This window comes from Panulirus ornatus, chromosome 12 (assembly GCF_036320965.1).
Source record: "Panulirus ornatus isolate Po-2019 chromosome 12, ASM3632096v1, whole genome shotgun sequence".
Lineage (NCBI taxonomy): Eukaryota > Metazoa > Arthropoda > Malacostraca > Decapoda > Palinuridae > Panulirus > Panulirus ornatus.
In genome coordinates this window covers 28,881,238-28,904,787 of record NC_092235.1, presented here as the reverse complement: position 1 = coordinate 28,904,787, position 23,550 = coordinate 28,881,238, and the positions used below count along the sequence as shown (strand labels likewise).

The 23,550-nt window shown below is 41.1% G+C and overlaps 1 protein-coding gene across 1 annotated transcript in view; it reads right to left on the bottom strand.

The window, feature by feature from the left end:
* Cul5 (cullin 5) overlaps positions 1-21,094 on the bottom strand; it is a 110,401-nt gene extending 89,307 nt beyond the window's left edge. Inside the window, exons 1-2 of the mRNA XM_071667734.1 lie at positions 20,973-21,094; positions 3,929-4,166 (exon numbers count right to left, since the gene is read on the bottom strand). Of these exons, the coding sequence (XP_071523835.1) occupies positions 3,929-3,973 (45 nt within the window). The 5' untranslated portion in view covers positions 3,974-4,166; positions 20,973-21,094. The remainder of the gene's footprint in view (positions 1-3,928; positions 4,167-20,972) is intronic.
* Positions 21,095-23,550: the final 2,456 nt, after the last annotated feature.

Sequence of the window (23,550 nt, the reverse complement as noted above, 5' to 3'; positions counted from 1 at the left end):
TTCTCGTTCCCTCCACCTCCGACACATATATCCTCTTGGTCAATCTTTCCTCATTCATTCTCTCCAAGTGCCCAAACCATTTCAAAACACCCTCTTCTGCTCTCTCAACCACGCTCTTTTTATTTCCACACACACATATATATATCTCCCTTATCCCTGGGGATAGGGGAGAAAGAATACTTCCCACGTATTCCCTGCATGTCGTAGAAGGTGACTAAAAGGGGAGGGAGCGGGGGGGGGGGCTGGAAATCCTCCCCTCCTGTTCTGTTTTTAATTTTCCAAAAGAGGGAACAGAGAAGGGGGCCAGGTGAGGATATTCCCTCAGAGGCCCAGTCCTCTGTTCTTAACGCTACCTTGCTAACGCAGGAAATGGCGAATAGTTTGAAAGAAAAAAGAGAGATATATATATATGTCTTATTTTATCTATTACACTTTGTCGCTGTCTCCCACATTAGCGAGGCTGCGCAAGAAAATAGATGGAGAATGACCTATCCACTCATACACACACACACATATATAGATATTTTCAATATACACAATTGCTGTTTCCTGCATCAGCGAGGTAGCACCAGGAAACAGACATAGAATGGCTCATCCACTCACATACAAATATATATATACATAAACTACACATACATGTACATACACAGACACTACATACATACACATGTACATATTCATACTTGCTTACCTTCATCCATTCCTGTAACTACCCCACCCCACAGGAAAACAACACTATCCCCTGCTTCACTGAGGTAGCACCAGGGATACAGACAAAAAGGCCACATTCATTCACACTCAGTTTCTAGCTGTCATGTATAATGCACCCAAACCACAGATCCCTATCCACATCCAGGCCCCACAGAGCTTTCCATGGTTTACCCCAGACACTTCACGTGCCCTGGTTCAGTCCACTGACAGCAAGTCGACCCCGGTATACCACATCGTTCCAATTCACTTTATTCCTTACATGTCTCTCACCCTCCTGTATGTTCAGGCCCTGATCACTCAAAAATCTTTTTCAATCCATCCTTCCACGTCCAGTTTGCTCTCCTACTTCTCCATATTTTCTCCACCTTTGACACATATATCCTCTTTGTCAATCTTTCCTCACTCATTCTCTCCATATGTCCAAACCATTTCAACAAGCCTTCTTCTACTCTCTCAACCACACTCTTTCTATTTCCACACGTCTCTCTTACCCTCATGTTACTTACTCAATCAAACCACCTCATACCACATATTGTCCTCAAACATTTCATTTGCAACACATCCACCCTCCTCTGTACAACCCTATCTATAGCCCATGTCTTGCAACCATATAACATTGTTGGAACTACTATTCCCTCAAACATACCTATTTTTGCTCTCTGAGATAACATTCTCTCCTTCCACACATTCTACATTGCTCCTGGAACCTTCACCCTCTCCCCCCACCCTTTGACTCACTTCTGCACATATACATAAATATACTGATACACATATACACATACACATGCTGTCATTGGACTGAACCAGGGCATGTGAAATGTATGGGGTAAACCATGGAAAGGTCTATGGAGCCTGGATGTGGATAGAGAGCTGTGGATTCAGTGCAATAGATGACAGCTTGAGAATGAGTGTGAACGAATGTGGCCTTTTTTGTCTGTTTTCCTGGCACTACCTTGCTGAAGCAGGGGGGGTAGCGAGGCTGTTTCCTGTGGGGCAGGGTAGCACTAGGAATGGATGAAGGCAAGCAAGTATGAATATGTACATGTGTATATATGTATATATAAATATATATTATCCCTGGGGATAGGGGAGAAAGAATACTTCCCACGTATTCCCTGCGTGTTGTAGAAGGCGACTAAAAGGGGAGGGAGCGGGGGGCTGGAAATCCTCCCCTCTATTTTTTTTTTCTTTTTATTTTCCAAAAGAAGGAACAGAGAAGGGGGCCAGGTGAGGATTTCCCTCAAAGGCCCAGTTCTCTGTTCTTAACGCTACCTCGCTAATGCGGGAAATGGCGAATAGTTTGAAAAAGAAAAAGAAAATAAATATATATAGCCCTGGGTATAGGGGAGAAAGAATACTTTCCATGCATTCCCTGCATGTTGTATAAGGCAACTAAAAGGGAAGGGAGCAGTGGGCTGGAAATCCTCCCCTCCTATTTTTAATTATCCAAAAGGAGGAACAGAGAAGGGGGCCCAGTGGGGATATTTCCTCTAAGGCTCAGTCCTCTGTTCTTAACGCTACCTCGCTAATGCGAGGAATGGTGAATATGTATGAAAAAATAAATAAATAATATATATATATATTACCATTATTATCATCATCATATGTAATCGCTGTTTCTCTTGTCAGCAAGGTAGCACAAGGAAACAGCCGAAGAATGACCCATCCACTCATATACACATACATATACATACACGAAAATGCGGGAGACAGCGACAAAGCAAAATAATAAAATAATAATAATAACATACACATACACTGACATATACATATATACATGTACATACTCATACTTGCTTGCCTTTATCCATTCCTGTCACTACCTCACCACACAGAAAACAGCATTGCTGACCCCCACTTCAGTGAGGAAGCACCAGGAAAACAGACAAAAAAGGCCACATTCATTCACACTCAGTCTCTAGCTGTCATGTGTAATGCACCCAAACCACAGCTCCCTATCCACATCCAGGCCCCAAAAACCTTCCATGGTTTACCTCAGGTGCTTCACATGCCCTAGTTCAGTCCATTGACAGAATACTGACCTCGGTATACCACGTCATTCCAATTCACTCTATTCCTTGACGCCTCTCACACTCCTGTATGCTCAGGCCCCGATCACTCAAAATCTTTATCATTCCATCCTTCCACCTCCAATTTGGCCTCTCCCACTTCTCCTTGTTCCCTCCACCTCTGACACATATATCCTCTTTGTCAACCTTTCTTCACTCATTCTCTCCAAATGTCCAAACCATTTCAACACACCTGAGAGCCTAATAAAATCCTCATTATGACCTGATATCCCAGTACTCTCTCCATCAAAAACAAAAAATAAGTTATTCCAACTACTGACTTTGCCTGCGATAGATAAACTACCATGCTGTAAACTGACAATCTTGGAACACCTCTTCAAGTTGTGACAGCTCGACAATATCCCCACCAGCATTATATCCTCATAACATCATCATAATAATGCAACCAAACAATAACTCATCATAGCATGATAATGAAGATCACCCTGAAGAAAAACCACCAGTCATAAACAGACAGCCAAATACCACCACTAAGAACTGTCCCCAGGAATAATCACCTGCATAATCTGAAAGACTAGGACTATCTCCATCATATGCTGGCAGTCTAATACCACCCCCAGCAGGAAAAGAACAGCCCAAAACCACTTTAACCAACACAAACTAAGAGGCCAAATAGATTTCCATCATTATGTAAGAGAATTATACTACCTCCACCATAATATGACATCCCATTACCAATGCATCAAGAAATGAGAACCCAACATTATAACCACAATTATTAAAAGGCCTTATGTTAACCTCATATGATTAAGGTCTAAACATCCTGAGCAGCACTATGACCTCTGAGCACTACAAACACTTTAACCACCAACCAAAATTTCATTACCATCCTAAAATGATCTTACAATCATTTACTTCTCCACTATGATACAAGCTGACAATACAATCTCTGTCTTACTATGTCTTCCAAAACCATTTCCACCATGACCTCGTTGCCAAATACAGTTATCAACTGGATCTCACAGCTTAATAGTACTGACAAGAATGACTTAACAGCCCAATACAGTCCTCCTGGACCTGAAAATTGAGTTCTTAAATCATGAGACAAAAGCAGAGAACACCTTAATACCCAAAGAAAGGGTTATATCCTATGATGATGACTACACTCACTCTCACCAACCACTCACCTGCCAAAGTGACCCCAATGACTGGGGGGATGCTGCCAATGCCATTCTGTCTGTCAATATGTCCACTCCTACAGGCTCATACAATATGGTATTCCACTGTCACATATATTTCTTCTATCATCCCTCCAGAGTGTCACACCTACTTGAAACAGTTTGTCTTCTGAAGGTCCACACTTAGCTATCTCAACAGTTCCACCATTATGACATAATGCTGACTCTTGATAATGTGTGTTATTCACTGAAAAATTCTTTCATTAATCACACAAATAATAAATTACATTTTCCACTACAGAGTGTCAGTGCCACTATTACATGAATCCCAGTCAACTATACTCTGCTTTTTTTCTCACCACTGTACTTTGTAATTATTCAACAATGTGACAATATGAGCAAAATACCAGTATAAAATATTGTGAATTGAAATGAGTACTGGAAAATTAAACTAAATAATTTAGTGTATGGCAAACATCCAAATCTGTACAGATTTCCAAATCACTGCTTTTTAATAATGTCTTCAATCTCCAGCAAAGTCTTTTAAATTTCAAATTTGAATGTTGTTTTCCAATCACTGATGGGACAATTGATACACTTGGAATTCTTTTATATATATATATATATATATATATATATATATATATATACACACGCACACACACACACACTTGTACGTGCTGTTCATTCATTATCCCACTTATAACTTGACATCTTAAGACCTACAGGAGGTTGCTCAAATGTGGGAATGAGGAGCCACTATTTCAAGAAAAAGCTTGTTTTCTTTATCAAATCACTTTCTCTTGCAAATGCAAAACTTTTCTTGCAAACACTTAATAATGAAGAGGAAAATTTGAACTCCAAATTACAGTTGCTACACAGACCTATAGTTATCAAAAAACATTCAACAATAACAATTATATTTTTGGGATCATAAGAGGTTTTCCTTGCATTACCTTTATCAGCATTTTTTGCTAAGTCAGTCCATAATTTCACAACTACAGAAACAGCATAAACATAACACTTATCCAGATCAATATTCAGAATAAACTAATACAAATCACTATGACAACATTTCTTAGAACAAAAAAAAATTTATAGAATTTACACTGCTGTCTCTGTTCAACTACATCATGTCATCTTCATATAAATTGAATATTTCATTCTTTTATCTATGACACTATTCTCTGACACAGGTTGGAAGGCTGGGTGAACTACACACAACTTCAAATTAGCACATTCTTAAAATACATACAGTTTGAGTATGATATCTTCCACACTAAATTCACCATCACAGTGTGATGCCTTCCACATGTAGACACACTACCCCATAATCAATTAATGTCCTTTGCAAATTTTGGCAAGACATTAAACTGCATAAATTAATGAGTGACAGCTCATAGACATGATAAAGGTGAACTTTACATTTCCAATTTCTACAAGAAGCCAAATTTTCATTAGTCATCAATTATCAAGGAAGCCTAATGTATGCAGAATAGAACTGTCCCACTTGCACAAAACTTTCACAACTGTTAAGCACAACAATCCCTATCCAATGTGGCTTCTGGATCCAAACACTGTAATATGTTGTAATCAAGTTTAATTCTCTGTAAAAAAAGGGACTCAAATGTGCTAAATCTTTGATACTTAAATTCTTTTTTATCTACTTCTTTGTATTCCAATGCCTTTTCCACATAAAATGAGTGCTTTCCCTCAGAGTCAAAGACTACATTCTGTAGACTTAATTCCAACATTCCAAACTCAGGAACCAAAATGTGTCATATGGGAAGCTCTACATAGAATTTATTGTAATCACTTTTTCTTTTTCTTTCAAACTATTCGCCATTTCCCGCATTAGCGAGGTAGCGTTAAGAACAGAGGACTGGGCCTTTGAGGGAATACCCTCACCTGGCCCAATTCTCTGTTCCTTCTTTTGGAAAATTGAAAAAAAAAAAAAAAAAACCCCGAGAGGGGAGGATTTCCAGCCCCCCGCTCCCTCCCCTTTTAGTCGCCTTCTACGACACGCAGGGAATACGTGGGAAGTATTCTTAATCCCCTATCCCCAGGGATTGTAATCACATCTACTTATAAAAGCTTTTCATGCAGATAAGGGATTACTGTTGCCTTTGTAACTGATTTCTTTAATAATCAGTTCAACATTTACTTCCTACACTGCAAGTCCTTTCTATTTTATGAGATTCCTGCAATGATCAGAAAACTAGCCATGTCCAATGGAAGGGATCATAGGTCATTAAACAGTGATATGTGTGCATGGGAAGAGTGCATGGCACCTGAAGTGTGAGGGTTTGATGTTTTCAATGTGGCAGACCCATCCTGAGCATGAAGGGTCTTGGTATATGATGAAACTGTTTTTAGTGTTGTAAGGAAGGGTGATTTTCAGAGCATAAAAGGGAAAGTGTGGCCCCTATATGTCTATGGAATGTGGCCTCTGCTAGGTATATGTCTGTTGGGATGGAGTTTAAGATTATATTGAGAGGGTGGTCATTTAGTGTTTGTCAGATTATTTCAGTTTGAAAATGTTTTGTCATGGGTGTATTTGTTGGGGGAAGGGAAAATTGCAAGTTAAGGTTGTTGATGTAAGAGGTAGGGGTAAACTTTTTCTTTCTATTTGGATGTTGTAGTTTGTAATGGAGTGCTCCATTTGGGAGGGGTCTAATGCCACTCAATACATACTGAAAGAAGTGAAAGGATGTTATAAAAAAAAGTCCTGAAGGTTCAGAGCCTGAACAGGCAAGAGAGTGTAAGGAATGCAAAGGATAGAGCAAATTGGAGTGATGTGGTACATATAAAACAATGTGTGGTCAATGGACTGAAGCAAGCCGTATGAAGTGGTTGAGGCCTGTAAGGCCTGTTATGGATAGGGAAATCAGGTTCTACTGCACTGTACATGGCAACTAGAGTGTGAATTTTAACGGATGAGGCCATTTCTTCATCTGTTCCAGATACTACCTCATTGATGTGGATGATCATATAGGGGAACAAATATCCATATTTCATTGCCGTTTCCTACGTTAGCAAGGTAGTACCAGGATCAGATAAAGAAATGCCATATCTGCCTATATCAATTCTCTAGCAGTCATGTGTAATGTACCAAAAACACAGCTCCCAATTCACAACTAGGGCCCATGGACCTTTCTGTGGTTTATATAAGACACTTCACGAGCCCTAATTCAATCCAACAACTGAAAGTACACCCAGTATACATCATCATTCCAATTCACTCCATCCCTTGCATGCCTTTCATCTTCCTGCATGCTCAGGCCCTGATCGCTCAAAATCCTTATCACTCCATCCTTCCGTCTTTAATTTGGCCTCACCTTTCTTCTCTTTCCTCCATTTCTGACACATACATCCTCTCTGTCAATCTTTCTTTATTCATTCTCTCCAAGTGTCCAAACAATTTCAGCACACCATCTTTAGCTCACTCTCAACCACACTTTTTTTCTTACAAACATCTATCTTACTCTTTCATTACTTACCAAATCAAACCACCTCACTTCACATATTGTCCTCAAATAATAATTTCTGACATATACACCCTCCTCTGCATAGCCTTATCTATAACCCATGCCTTGCATCCATATAATACTGTTGGGACTACTATACATTCAAAAATACCTATTTTTGCCCTCCCAGAAAACATCCTCTCTTTCCAAACATTCTTCAGTGCTCCCATAACCTTTGCCCCCTCATCTACCTTATGACTCACTTCCACTTTCATGCTTTCAATCACTGCCATGTCTACTCCCAGATATCTCAAGAACTTACTTCCTCCAAGTTTTCTCCATCTAAACTCACACCCCAGCTAACCTGTTCCTCAACCTTGCTACACATAATAAACTTGCTTTTATGTATGTATACTCTCAACTTCCTCCTTTCCCATTCTTCCAAACTCAGTTGCTAACTTCTGCAGTTTCTCACTCGAATCTCCCACCAGAGCTGTACTATCCGCAAACAACAAATGACTCACTGGGAGGTGAGTCAGTTAGTTTGTTGATGATACAGCTCTAGTTGCAAATCCAAAAGAAAAACTGTAAAAGTTGGTACCTACATACTTGAATATTACAGACAGAGCTTGATATTCATGAAGCCTCCTCTCCAGTATATTTTACACCAAGATGACATCTCCTAAGCTTCAAAAGCTGCCATCATTCACTGTCTCCTTGCTTAAACCATTCCAAGTGTCTGCTACCCTTACAATAAACCAGAATTTCTTAAAACCATTCTTGACAAGCTTCTTTACCAGCTTCTGACCATGGCCTATGGTAACTATGGCCCTGAACCTCGTGAAGAACTGTTTCCTGTTAACATTATCTAGTTGATTTAGGAACTCAAAAATTGTTATTAGGTCACCCTCTCTCTTCTGTCCTCTAAGATGGACAGCTTTGTAGCCCTCAACCTTTCACTGAAGCTAAGCTCTCTTACTTCAGGACCCTCTCAACATATCCTTGTCTCTTTTGGTGCAATACTATAAATCATGGTTCGTTCTCTGACAACATATCAAAAAATACTTTGAAGACAATAAAGGCTAAAAATCTTTCCATATTGTTAGGAAAACAATATTACCACACTCTAACTAAAGTTGTAAATAAAGGGCTTCACTGTTCAAAGTTGTCCCAAATCTTTCTTCAAATCCTTAAATAAACCCTTTGCTTAAGAGAATACCAACATGCATCTTATGATGATTCTGATCCCCCAGTATTATACTGTTATTAATAATTGTTCCATTAATTGTTCATTAATCTACTCTCTTCTGAGAATTGGGTGAACCATTTCAGTTTTCAATAAATATCATTCTAATGAAATCTTGTCGATGGAAGTGAGGGTATCACAGCAATGTCATCAGCATATTCACCCAGCTCCGCACTATTTCATTACATTGTTCTGTTTTTGGTTGTTATTCTTGGAGTTTCTGAGGCACTACCCTTTCTTTGCAAAACAGTACAAAGTGCAATGCTGCCACATGTCAGAAAAGATGCGTCTTCAAAATGACAACAACATTAATCACGGACTGGTTGTAAATCTTCAACAGTACAATTGTGAAATGACATTATCAAAAAAATGGTAATCAAGGACTTCCTGTACCAAGAGCCAATACATTAACTTGTTTGTTACTTTTGCACCAACTCTTGGACTTTTGCACCAGCTGCTGGAGCCAATATATCCACATGTATATACTTTTTACATAAACTAAACCCAACACATCCACAACTACACTACTTTTATACCATTATCAGGAACCAATATGATAGAGTTGATAGAGATGCTCTGTGGAAGGTATTAAGAATATATGGTGTGGGAGGAAAGTTGTTAGAAGCAGTGAAAAGTTTTTATCGAGGATGTAAGGCATGTGTACGTGTAGGAAGAGAGGAAAGTGATAGGTTCTCAGTGAATCTAGGTTTGCGGCAGGGGTGTGTGATGTCTCCATGGTTGTTTAATTTGTTTATGGATGGGGTTGTTAAGGAGGTAAATGCAAGAGTTTTGGAAAGAGGGGCAAGTATGAAGTCTGTTGGGGATGAGAGAGCTTGGGAAGTGAGTCAGTTGTTGTTCGCTGATGATACAGCGCTGGTGGCTGATTCATGTGAGAAACTGCAGAAGCTGGTGACTGAGTTTGGAAAAGTGTGTGGAAGAAGAAAGTTAAGAGTAAATGTGAATAAGAGCAAGGTTATTAGGTACAGTAGGGTTGAGGGTCAAGTCAATTGGGAGGTGAGTTTGAATGGAGAAAAACTGGAGGAAGTGAAGTGTTTTACATATCTGGGAGTGGATCTGGAAGCGGAAGTGGATCATAGGGTGGGGGAGAGGGCGAAAATCCTGGGGGCCTTGAAGAATGTGTGGAAGTCGAGAACATTATCTCGGAAAGCAAAAATGGGTATGTTTGAAGGAATAGTGGTTCCAACAATGTTGTATGGTTGCGAGGCGTGGGCTATGGATAGAGTTGTGCGCAGGAGGATGGATGTGCTGGAAATGAGATGTTTGAGGACAATGTGTGGTGTGAGGTGGTTTGATCGAGTGAGTAACGTAAGGGTAAGAGAGATGTGTGGAAATAAAAAGAGCGTGGTTGAGAGAGCAGAAGAGGGTGTTTTGAAGTGGTTTGGGCACATGGAGAGGATGAGTGAGGAAAGATTGACCAAGAGGATATATGTGTCGGAGGTGGAGGGAACAAGGAGAAGAGGGAGACCAAATTGGAGGTGGAAAGATGGAGTGAAAAAGATTTTGTGTGATCGGGGCCTGAACATGCAGGAGGGTGAAAGGAGGGCAAGGAATAGAGTGAATTGGAGCGATGTGGTATACCGGGGTTGACGTGCTGTCAGTGGATTGAAGCAGGGCATGTGAAGCGTCTGGGGTAAACCATGGAAAGCTGTGTAGGTATGTATATTTGCGTGTGTGGACGTATGTATATACATGTGTATGGGGGGGGGTTGGGCCATTTCTTTCGTCTGTTTCCTTGCGCTATCTCGCAAACGCGGGAGACAGCGACAAAGTATAATAAATATAAAATATAGGAACCAATACATCCACATACATATTACTTTTGAATCAGCCCCTGGAACCAATACATCCACATACTTTTGCACCAACACCAGGAGCCAATATGTCGACATGTATAATACTTTTGCACAAGCCCCTAAACTCAATACATCCACATGTATATTACTTTTGCACATGTCCCCAAACCCACTGCATCCACATCTATACTACTTTTGCACCAACACCAGCATCCAATACATTCACATATATACTACTTTTCACCAGGCCCTGAACCCAACACATCAGCACATATATAATTCTGCACCAGCCCCTGAACTCAATACATCCACATGTATAATACTTTTGTACTAGCACATGAGTTACTAATGAATCAGCCCTTGGGGCCAAATGATCCATCTGCTGGCATGGAGTACACATGCCTACAAAATAACCTGTTTACAAAATACTGGCTGGCCAGAAGGTTTTCATGTATTTGTGTCCACATTTCTGTAATACTTATGCAAAAGTACTACCCAGTTATCAGCAAATATTAGCAAACTTCCAACTTGAAAGTATAATGAAAAAGAAAAAGGGAAGAAATCATAGAATACATCTAGATGTGAATGAAAACTTGTGCACTACTGTGTTCCAACAATAACAGAAAAATTCAGACTTGGATTTTTTTGTAATTTCGACAAAATCCTGACATGGACATTTTCATCTAGCTATTGTGCCTAGATTCTTACCATCTTACACCTAAGTAATTCATACTTGTTCCATAATCTTTAATTATTTGGGCCACACTTTCACGTGTGAACAAGAAAAATTACTTGAGTGTATTAAACATCTGACAGGGTTATCTTATTTGCACCAAAAGAACTATAAATAATGAAGTTCACAAGTGATTTTCAATCTAAAATCATTCAATTCTTAGATGACTCAAACATCAGTAAACACAAACCATGAGAACTAAACTCTACTAACCATCTGACATCTTGTTAAAGTCAATGTTAAAAACCTATTAACCCTTTGAAAGCTTGCTTAATATCCTACTCACATTTAATCTAAGTAAAAACTTATCTTAAAGTAACAATATCATCCAAATGAAGCAAATGAAGAAACTTTTGCTCCAGCAGACAGCATACCAGAATCTATCACAAAAACAAAAGGGGATGAATGATACAGCCTATGCTGCTCCCCATCTTTTAAATCAAACTACTTAAACCTAGGCATTAAAGATGTTCAACTAAAATGAGTAAGTGCTACTTCTCTAAATATTTAGTGCACCTTCAGCACAGCAATTTCAATAAAGAAAATATTTCATGGTCTTACATGGTTGAGAAAGCAGAAGAGGGTGTTTTGAAATGGTTTGGTTACATGGAGAGAATGAGTGAGGAAAGATTGACAAAGATTATATATGTGTCAGAGGTGGAGGGAACAAGAAGTGGGAGACCAAATTGGAGGTGGAAAGATGGACTGAAGAAGATTTTGAGTGATCGGGGCCTGAACATGCAGGAGGGTGAAAGGCATGCAAGGAATAGAGTGAAATGGAACGATGTGGAGTCGACGTACTGTCAACGGATTGAACCAGGGCATGTGAAGTGTCTGGGGTAAACCATGGAAACTTTTGTGGGGCATGGATGTGGAAAGGGAGCTGTGGTTTCGGTGCAGTATACATGACAGCTAGAGACTGAGTGTGAATAAATGTGGCCTTTGTTGTCTTTTCCTAGCACTGCCTTCCATGCATGTGGGGGGAGGGGGTTGTCATTTCATGTGTGGCGGGATGGTGACGGGAATGAATAAAGGCAGCAAGTATGAATTATGTACATGTGTATATATGTCTGTGTATGTATATATATGTATATATATGTATACGTTGAAAAGTATAGGTATGTATATATGCGTGTGTGGACGTGCATGTATATACACGTGTATGTGGGTGGGTTAGGCCATTCTTTCATCTGTTTCCTAGTACTACCTTGGTGATGCGGGAGACAGCAACAAAGTATAATAAAATAAATGAAATAAATAATATATATATATATATATATATATATATATATATATATATATATATATATTTTTTCTTTTCTTTTAAACTATTCGCCATTTCCCGCGTTAGCGAGGTAGCATTAAGAACAGAGGACTGGGCCTTTGAGGGAATAGAGTGAATTGGAGCGATGTGGTATACCGGGGTTGATGTGCTGTCAGTGGATTGAATCGGGGCATGTGAAGCGTCTGGGGTAAACCATGGAAAGCTGTGTAGGTATGTATATTTTGCGTGTGTGAACGTATGTATATACATGTGTATGGGGGTGGGTTGGGCCATTTCTTTCGTCTGTTTCCTTGCGCTACCTCGCAAACGCGGGAGACAGCGACAAAGCAAAAAAAAAAAAAAAAAAAAAAAAAAATCTTATTTTTCTTATCTATCATACTTGATTGCCATTTCCTGTGTCAGTGAGGTAGCGCAATGAAATGACGAAGAATAGCCCATCCATATACGCGTACATAACACCCATACATGCGCATATATATACATATACATATCTACATATACACATATACATACATATAATTATCATTATTATCATACTCGATTGCCGTTTCCCACATCAGCAACGTGGCGCCAGAAAAAAATTGAAGAATGGCCCATCCACTCATATACACATATATATATCCCTGGAGATAAGGGAGAAAGAATACTTCCCACATATTCCCTGTGTGTCGTAAAAGGCGACTAAAACGGGAGGGAGTAGGGGGCTGGAAATCCTCCCCTCAGTTTTTTTTACTTTTCCAAAGGAAGGAACAGTGAAGGGGGCCAAGTGAAGACATTCCCTCTAAGGCTAAGTCCTCTGTTCTTAACGATACCTCGCCAAAGCAGGAAATGGAGTATATTTATGAAAAAAAAATATATAAATGCCAATACATGCACATATATACATAATTCATCCATTCCTGGCACTCCCTCCGACAAAAGGAAACAGCATCGCTACCCTGTTTCAGCGAGGTAGTGCCAGAAAAACACAAAAAAAGGCCGCATGTATTCACACTCAGTCTCTAGCTGTCATGTGTAATACACTGAAACCACAGCTCCCTTTCCACATCCAGGCCCCACAAACTTTTCCATGGTTTACCTCAAACATTTCACATGCCCTGCTTCAGTCCACTGACAGCACATCGACCCCAGTATACCACATTGTTCCAATTCACTCTATTCCTTGCATGACTCTCATCCATTTGTATGTTCAGGCAGCAAGTTGAATATGTACATGTGTATATATGTATGGCTCATGGTGAAGTGCTTGAGGATTAGCAGAATGCATGGAGGATTAGCATCAGCAGAATGCATGCATAGCGCCATTGTACAAAGGCAAAAGGGATAAATGTGAGTGTTCAAATTACAGAGGTTTAAGTTTGTTGAGTTTTCCTCGGAAATTATATGGGAGGGTATTGACTGAGAGGGTGAAGGCATGTACAGAACATCAGATTGGGAAAGAGCAGTGTGGTTTCAGAAATGGTAGAGGATGTGTGGATCAGGTGTTTGCTTTGAAGAATGTATGTGAGAAATACTTAGAAAAACCAATGGATTTGCATGTAGCATTTATGGATCTGGAGAAGGCATATGATAGAATTGATAGAGATGCTCTGTGGAAGGTATTAAGAGTATATGGTGTGGGAGGTAAATTCTTAGAAGCAGTGAAAAGGTTTTATAGAGGATGTAAGGCATGTGTACGAGTAGGAAGAGAGGAAAGTGATTGGTTCTCAGTGAATGTAGGTTTGCGGCAGGGATGTGTGATGTCTCCATGGTTGTTTAATGTATTTATGGATGGGGTTGTTAGGGAGGTGAATGCAAGAGTTTTGGAAAGAGGGGCAAGTATGCAGTCTGTTCTGGATGAGAGGGCTTGAGAAGTGAGTCAGTTGTTGTTCGCTGATGATACAGCGCTGGTGGCTGATTCGGGTGAGAAACTGCAGAAGCTGGTGACTGAGTTTGATAAAGTGTGTGAAAGAAGAAAGTTGAGAGTAAATGTGAATAAATGCAAGGTTATTAGGTACAGCAGGGTTGAGAGACAAGTCAATTGGGAGGTAAGTTTGAATGGAGAAACACTGGAGGAAGTGAAATGTTTTAGATATCTGGGAGTGGATTTGGCAGCGGCTGGAACCATGGAAGCGGAAGTGAGTCACAGAGTGGGGGAGGGGATGAAAGTTCTGGGAGTGTTGAGGAATGTGGGGAAGGTGAGAATATCTCGGAAAGCAAAAATGGGTATGTTTGAAGGAATAGTGGTTCCAACAATGTTATATGTTTGCGAGGCGTGGGCTATAGATAGAGTTGTGTGGAGGAGGGTGGATGTGTTGGAAATGAGATGTTTGAGGACAATATGTGGTGTGAGGTGGTTTGATCAAGAAAGTAATGAAAGGGTAAGAGATATGTGTGGTAATAAAACGAGTGTGTGTTAGGTAGTTTGATCAAGTAAGTAATGAAAGGGTAAGAGATATGTGTGGTAATAAAACGAGTGTAGTTGTGAGAGCAGAAGAGGGTGTATTGAAATGGTTTGGTTGCATGGAGAGAATGAGTGAGGAAAGATTGACAAAGATGGTATGACAAAGATATATTTTTTTTTTTTTTTTTTTTTTTTTTTATACTTTGTCGCCGTCTCCCGCGTTTGCGAGGTAGCGCAAGGAAACAGACGAAAGAAATGGCCCAACCCCCCCCCCATACACATGTACATACACACGTCCACACACGCAAATATACATACCTACACAGCTTTCCATGGTTTACCCCAGACGCTTCACATGCCTTGCTTCAATCCACTGACAGCACGTCAACCCCTGTATACCACATGACTCCAATTCACTCTATTTCTTGCCCTCCTTTCACCCTCCTGCATGTTCAGGCCCCGATCACACAAAATCTTTTTCACTCCATCTTTCCACCTCCAATTTGGTCTCCCTCTTCTCCTTGTTCCCTCCACCTCCGACACATATATCCTCTTGGTCAATCTCTCCTCACTCATTCTCTCCATGTGCCCAAACCATTTCAAAACACCCTCTTCTGCTCTCTCAACCACGCTCTTTTTATTTCCACACATCTCTCTTACCCTTACGTTACTTACTCGATCAAACCACCTCACACCACACATTGTCCTCAAACATCTCATTTCCAGCACATCCATCCTCCTGCGCACATCTCTATCCATAGCCCACGCCTCGCAACCATACAACATTGTTGGAACCACTATTCCCTCAAACATACCCATTTTTGCTTTCCGAGATAGTGTTCTCGACTTCCACACATTTTTCAAGGCTCCCAAAATTTTCGCCCCCTCCCCCACCCTATGATCCACTTCCGCTTCCATGGTTCCATCCGCTGACAGATCCACTCCCAGATATCTAAAACACTTCACTTCCTCCAGTTTTTCTCCATTCAAACTCACCTCCCAATTGACTTGACCCTCACCCCTACTGTACCTAATAACCTTGCTCTTATTCACATTTACTCTCAACTTTCTTCTTCCACACACTTTACCAAACTCAGTCACCAGCTTCTGCAGTTTCTCACATGAATCAGCCACCAGCGCTGTATCATCAGCGAACAACAACTGACTCACTTCCCAAGCTCTCTCATCCCCAACAGACTTCATACTTGCCCCTCTTTCCAGGACTCTTGCATTTACCTCCCTTACAACCCCATCCATAAACAAATTAAACAACCATGGAGACATCACACACCCCTGCCGCAAACCTACATTCACTGAGAACCAATCACTTTCCTCTCTTCCTACACGTACACATGCCTTACATCCTCGATAAAAACTTTTCACTGCTTCTAACAACTTGCCTCCCACACCATATATTCTTAATACCTTCCACAGAGCATCTCTATCAACTCTATCATATGCCTTCTCCAGATCCATAAATGCTACATACAAATCCATTTGCTTTTCTAAGTATTTCTCACATACATTCTTCAAAGCAAACACCTGATCCACACATCCTCTACCACTTCTGAAACCGCACTGCTCTTCCCCAATCTGATGCTCTGTACATGCCTTCACCCTCTCAATCAATACCCTCCCATATAATTTACCAGGAATACTCAACAAACTTATACCTCTGTAATTTGAGCACTCACTCTTATCCCCTTTGCCTTTGTACAATGGCACTATGCACGCATTCCGCCAATCCTCAGGCACCTCACCATGAGTCATACATACATTAAATAACCTTACCAACCAGTCAACAATACAGTCACCCCCTTTCTTAATAAATTCCACTGCAATACCATCCAAACCTGCTGCCTTGCCGGCTTTCATCTTCCGCAAAGCTTTTACTACCTCTTCTCTGTTTACCAAATCATTTTCCCTAACCCTCTCACTTTGCACACCACCTCGACCAAAACACCCTATATCTGCCACTCTGTCATCAGACACATTCAACAAACCTTCAAAATACTCATTCCATCTCCTTCTCACATCACCGCTACTTGTTATCACCTCCCCATTTACGCCCTTCACTGAAGTTCCCATTTGCTCCCTTGTCTTACGCACCCTATTTACCTCCTTCCAGAACATCTTTTTATTTTCCCTAAAATTTACTGATAGTCTCTCACCCCAACTCTCATTTGCCCTTTTTTTCACCTCTTGCACCTTTCTCTTGACCTCCTGTCTCTTTCTTTTATACTTCTCCCACTCAATTGCATTTTTTCCCTGCAAAAATCGTCCAAATGCCTCTCTCTTCTCTTTCACTAATACTCTTACTTCTTCATCCCACCACTCACTACCCTTTCTAAACAGCCCACCTCCCACTCTTCTCATGCCACAAGCATCTTTTGCGCAATCCATCACTGATTCCCTAAATACATCCCATTCCTCCCCCACTCCCCTTACTTCCATTGTTCTCACCTTTTTCCATTCTGTACACAGTCTCTCCTGGTACTTCCCCACACAGGTCTCCTTCCCAAGCTCACTTACTCTCACCACCTTCTTCACCCCAACATTCACTCCTCTTTTCTGAAGATATATATATATATATATATATATATATATATATATATATATATATATATATATATATATATATATATATCCCTGGGGATAGGGGAGAAAGAATACTTCCCACGTATTCCCTGTGTGTCGTAGAACGCGACTAAAAGGGAAGGGAGCGGGGGGCTGGAAATCCTCCCCTCTCAATTTTTTTTTCTTTTTTCTTTTCCAAAAGAAGGAACAGAGAAGGGGGCCTGGTGAGGATATTCCCTAAAAGGCCCAGTCCTCTGTTCTTAACGCTACCTCGCTAATGCGGGAAATGGCGAATAGTATGAAAAAAGAAAAAAAAAAAAATATATATATATATATATATATATATATATATATATATATATATGTGTGTGTGTGTGTGTGTACGTGCAGGAAGAGAGGAAAGTGATTAGTTCTCACTGAATGCAGGTTTGCGGCAGGGGTGTGTGATGTCTCCATGGTTGTTTAATTTATTTATGGATGGGGTTGTTAGGGAGGTGAATGCAAGAGTTTTGGAAAGAGGGGCAAGTATGCAGTCTGTTGGGGATGAGAGAGCTTGGGAAGTGAGTCAGTTGTTGTTCGCTGATGATATAGCGCTGGTGGCTGATTCATGTGAGAAACTGTAGAAGCTGGTGACTGAGTTTGGTAAAGTGTGTGAAAGAAGAAAGTTAAGAGTAAATGTGAATAAGAGCAAGGTTATTAGGTACAGTAGGGTTGAGGGTCAAGTCAATTGGGAGGTAAGTTTGAATGGAGAAACACTGGAGGAAGTGAAGTGTTTTAGATATCTGGGAGTGGATTTGGCAGCGGATGGAATCATGGAAGCAGAAGTGAATCATAGGGTGGGGAGGGGATGAAAATTCTGGGAGCGTTGAGGAATGTGTGGAAGTCGAAAGCATTATCTCGGAAAGCAAAAATGGGTATGTTTGAAGGAATAGTGGTTCCAACAATGTTATATGGTTGCGAGGCGTGGGCTATGGATAGAGTTGCGTGGAGGAGGGTGGATGTGCTGGAAATGAGATGTTCGAGGACAATATGTGGTGTGAGGTGGTTTGATCGAGTAAGTGATGTAAGGGTAAGAGAGATGTGTGGTAATAAAAAGTGTGTGGTTGAGAGAGCAGAAAAGGGTGTTTTGAAATGGTTTGGTCACATAGAGAGAATGAGTGAGGAAAGATTGACCAAAAGGATATATGTGACAGAGGTGGAGGGAACGAGGAGAAGTGGGAGACCAAATTGGAGGTGGAAAAATGGAGTGAAAAAGATTTTGAGTGATCGGGGCCTGAATATGCAGGAGGGTGAAAAGCGTGCAAGGAATAGAGTGAATTGGAACGATGTGGTATACTGAGGTCGACGTGCTGTCAATGGATTGAACCAGGACATGTGAAGCGTCTGGGGTAAACCATGGAAAGTTCTGTGGGGCCTGGATGTGGAAAGGGAGCTGTGGTTTTGGTGCATTATTACATGACAGCTAGAGACTGAGTGTAAATGAATGTGGCCTTTGTTGTCTTTTCCTAGCGCTACCTTGCACAAATGAGAGGGGAGGGGGGTTGTTATTTCATGTGTGGTGGAGTGGCGATGGGAATGAATAAAGGCAGACAGTATGAATTATATACATGTGTATATATGTATATGTCTGTGTGTGTATATATATGTATACGTTGAGATGTATAGGTATGTATATTTGCGTATGTGGACATGTATGTATATACATGTGTATGTGGGTGGGTTGGGCCGTTCTTTCGTCTGTTTCCTTGCGCTACCTCCCTAATGAGGGAGACAGTGACAAAGCAAAATAAATAAATATATATATATATATATACATCAAAATGATGTGATAATTTTTTTGGGTGAATAAATGATCAGTATGCCACCAACCATATGATGTATATATCCCTCCAAATGGTATAATATATACGTATCTTGCTATGCAGTAATGTTATAATTTCCAACTGCATGTCCCATTATCTACATACAATACCTATATAAATCTATATACAATATCTATGTACAATTTCTTTGCTGCCTAGGCAATGCAAAAATAATGTACTATTGTCCAGTGCTTTGATGGTTACTGACCAGCTGAGCTGAAAAACTGCAGGTAAAGGTTGAGGAAACACTTTCTGGGATGCCAGTAATCATTTCCTGACTCACTGCACTACTACAGCGAGCACCCCAGATTTTCAAATGCCTCAAACTATATACAGCACACTCGCTTTCAACTATATATGGCACATCTGCAGTCAATGGCTATCATATGAGATTTACCTGGCTATTTAACATACGACCTTTTTTTCCTGTCTGAAAATGTTGTAGTAGGCCTGGGAGCCACAAGACCTTGCATATCCTAACCTCAGGCAAAGTAACTTAGCCCAATCTGAAGGCTTTCCTAGACTTCCCACTTTGTCTCCAGGCATCTTTGGATGTTTAAAATTATCAAAATGAAAGGATATTAGACACACCAGCCACACAGGTTTGGACCCATGACACACCAGCCACTTAGGTCTTGGCCCATGACACACCAGCCATACAGGTCTGAATGCAGAACACATGATCAAAAGTTTAGAACCAAGACACAATAGCCACACAGGTTTGAATCCAAGACACACCAACCACATAAATTTGGAAACCAAGACAGCAACCACAAGGTCTTGAAACCCAACCTAATTGCCACACACAGTTATGAGCCAAGAACACACCTTCTACACAGGTCTGAACCCAAGACACAACAATAACAAAGGTCTGAGCCTAAGACACAGAAGTCTGGACCTAGGATACACCTATTACATAGGTTTGTATCGAGGGCACACCATCCACACAAGATACATAACCTACTCAGGCCTACATCCAGGACACACCAGCCACATATGTTTGGACCGTAGTGTAATAAAATATACAGATCTGGGCCCGGGACACAGATCTAACCTTAAACACATGAATCTAGACTCCAAACATAACATACACGGAGGTTCAGACCCTGGACAAACCAACCACATAGACCTAAACCCAACAGACACAAATTACCCAGGTAAAGACCCAGTAAACACCAACTACACAGGTCTGAGATGAAGGACGCACCAACTGCATGATCTAGACTCAGGAAACATCAGGTCTGAGACCACGTACACATCAGCTACACGTTTGAGACTGAGGACAAAAGGGTCTGGGTCCAAAACCCATCATCCACAAAAGTTTGGACTCAGAACACACCTGTCTGGACCCAAGACACACCAGCCACAAAGGTCTAAGATGTAGGACACATGTATGGACCCAGGACACACTAGCCACGTAGGCCTGAGACGGAGAACACAAATGTGGACCTGGGACACTCCAGCCAAATAAGTATGGACTTCGGTAGGGACTTAGAAATAATAGGTCTGAACCCAAACACACACCAGACGCATGGATCTGGAGCGCAGGACATAAAGGTCTTGAACCCAGAGTGCATAAGTCTAGGACTTGGGAAATACAGTCTGAACACGAAACACGGAGACCAAGACCCCCACCATACCCCTGCCCAGGAGAAACCAAATCAAGGGAGGGGAGGGGGACAGTACCAAGCGTTCAACTATCCACCACAGTCACACGGTAACTACGCCACCATGCGCCACACCACCTGCGACTTAGGGCAACAAAGAGAAATTCTTGGATGGCAGCCGAGCTCCGTGACAAAGTCCTACTGAGATGTAAACAAACCATGACACCCTCTCACCCCTTCCATTGTACCCCTTCCCACCAATAAACCTACAAAACCTCAACTTAGATTGGCTGCAGAATTATTCTCATGTTCACTAATAAAAATATGTCCCGTCTAAGATTATCAGGAAGGAAGGAAATAGGTAAATAATTAGTAATACCGTAGTACAACAAACCTTCAACAACGCCGCCATGACATATTATTAAACTTGGTATTATTCTTATTGATAAAATCTATATCACGACTCACAAAATACAGATATTTATTAATGTTTATCATACTTTGTAAATTATAAGCATTAGCCTTAAAAGGATCTCTACTAATATTTAGGTTAGATATAGCAAGTGGTAAGAGTTTTGTTTCTCATTTGATGTATTTTTCCCGTTCAATTGCCCGCCAGTTTTCAAATATTTTTTTAAATCATCATAATGTCTTTCATTTTACATAGCAAAGTTTTCTATGCTTTACATCACTTATATTTTCTCTCTCTTATTGATACCTGCCAAATTCCCAAGTTTGCTTGAAAGATATTCTTGTCATAATTATTCCTTAGAAAAAATAAGGCCATACCAGTTGATTTTATATCACATTAAGGATTTAATTCCACGGTAGTCCCTACACCCCATCACAGAACCACAGTTGTTTCCGTAAATATAAAGGTATAAAAAACTTTATTGTTTTTTGTTTTGTTTTCAGCGCAACGCGCTGCCACAGTGTATGCTTCCAGACATGATTAATTACATGCGTGGTACCTGGTAAACTATGTTTGGTACACAATAATGTAGTCTATTACCGTAAATATCACACCATGTACACTGTATGATGTAGGACGGTATTTGTGTCATTCTATAAGCCACAACACTGGCTGTTTTCACCTACGGTAAACAGAATGGAAACTTTACCCTGGTGTGTCCCAACCATTTAGCTTTGTATGTTCTACATAATCAGTGGTACTGTCATTAACTGGTGGCTCATGTTCCATGGTCCCATACCTCCCTCCCTCCTTACACAACATCATATCTCTTCATAAACATACTCGTCTTTATACACATCCTCACCTCCCTCCATACGCTTGCTCTGCCTCCCTCCGTACACCAGCTCAACCTCCCCTGTACACTCTGCTGGCCCTAACCTCCAGCTTTGGACTTGTCGCATCAAAATAATTCAGTTACCATCAGTCGTGTTGTTGTCAAAGAACCACATTTTATTGTGCGTCCTCTCACGTCATGTACCATTATCATCATATTCCTTTGGACCCTATCTAGCAGTTCTATGTGGCTGTATCTAGCAGTTCTATGTGGCTGTATCTAGCAGTTCTATGTGGCTGTATCTAGCAGTTCTATGTGGCTGTATCTAGCAGTTCTATGCGGCTGTATCTAGCACTTCTATGTGGCTGTATCTAGCAGTTCTATGTGGCTGTATCTAGCAGTTCTATGTGGCTGTATCTAGCAGTTCTATGTGGCTGTATCTAGCAGTTCTATGAGGCTGTATCTAGCAGTTCTATGAGGCTGTATCTAGCAGTTCTATGAGGCTGTATGTAGCAGTTCTATGTGGCTGTATCTAGCAGTTCTATGAGGCTGTATCTAGCAGTTCTATGAGGCTGTATCTAGCAGTTCTATGAGGCTGTATCTAGCAGTTCTATGAGGCTGTATCTAGCAGTTCTATGAGGCTGTATCTAGCAGTTCTATGCGGCTGCACGGATCAGACCACAATCTTCCAGTCTACTCCAGTTCTGGATGGATGTGCCTCTTGTATGTCTTCATAACAACATCTCACTGCCCAGGTACAGGAAAATGATTTGACACTGCCCACGATATGATCCGTCTTCCTCACATGATGTTCTGGCTACATGTTGACCAGCTCCTGTGTCACTCTCACAGAAATGGTGACAAGCTGAGGTGGTGGGAGCCGACTGCCGCGCCCAGAATTCGAACCCATAAGAGTCTCCATCCCCATGCTGACTCATGATCAGTAACGCTAACCATTACACAGCGGAGGCCTGTGTGTGTGTGTGTGTGTGTGTGTGTGTGTGTGTGTGTGTGTGTGTGTGTCACGGGGATACGAGGATCACAAGCTACATCGTACATCTTCTGCCTCAATCGGTCGACCACAAAGTTGCTTATGTTATCGTGAAGATTGAACCCCCCCCCCCCGTGGATAAGTGGGCATGATTGTATAATATGGCCGAGCGTACCATGTCCCATACCCACCTCCCAACACATGCTCATCTTCCTCCCTACACCTGCTCACATGATGTCCTTGGTGTCTTCCTCCGGTATGTGTGTCTGACCTCAGCTCACTCATCGTACTTTGTGACAACCTTACTGATCCTGATGTGTGCTAAACTCACCCTACAGCTGCCGTGTCTTCATCTCATCCTAACCTGCTGGCGTTGTTCTAGCCTCCCATCACCAGTTGTATTCTCCTGAGTCCAGTGT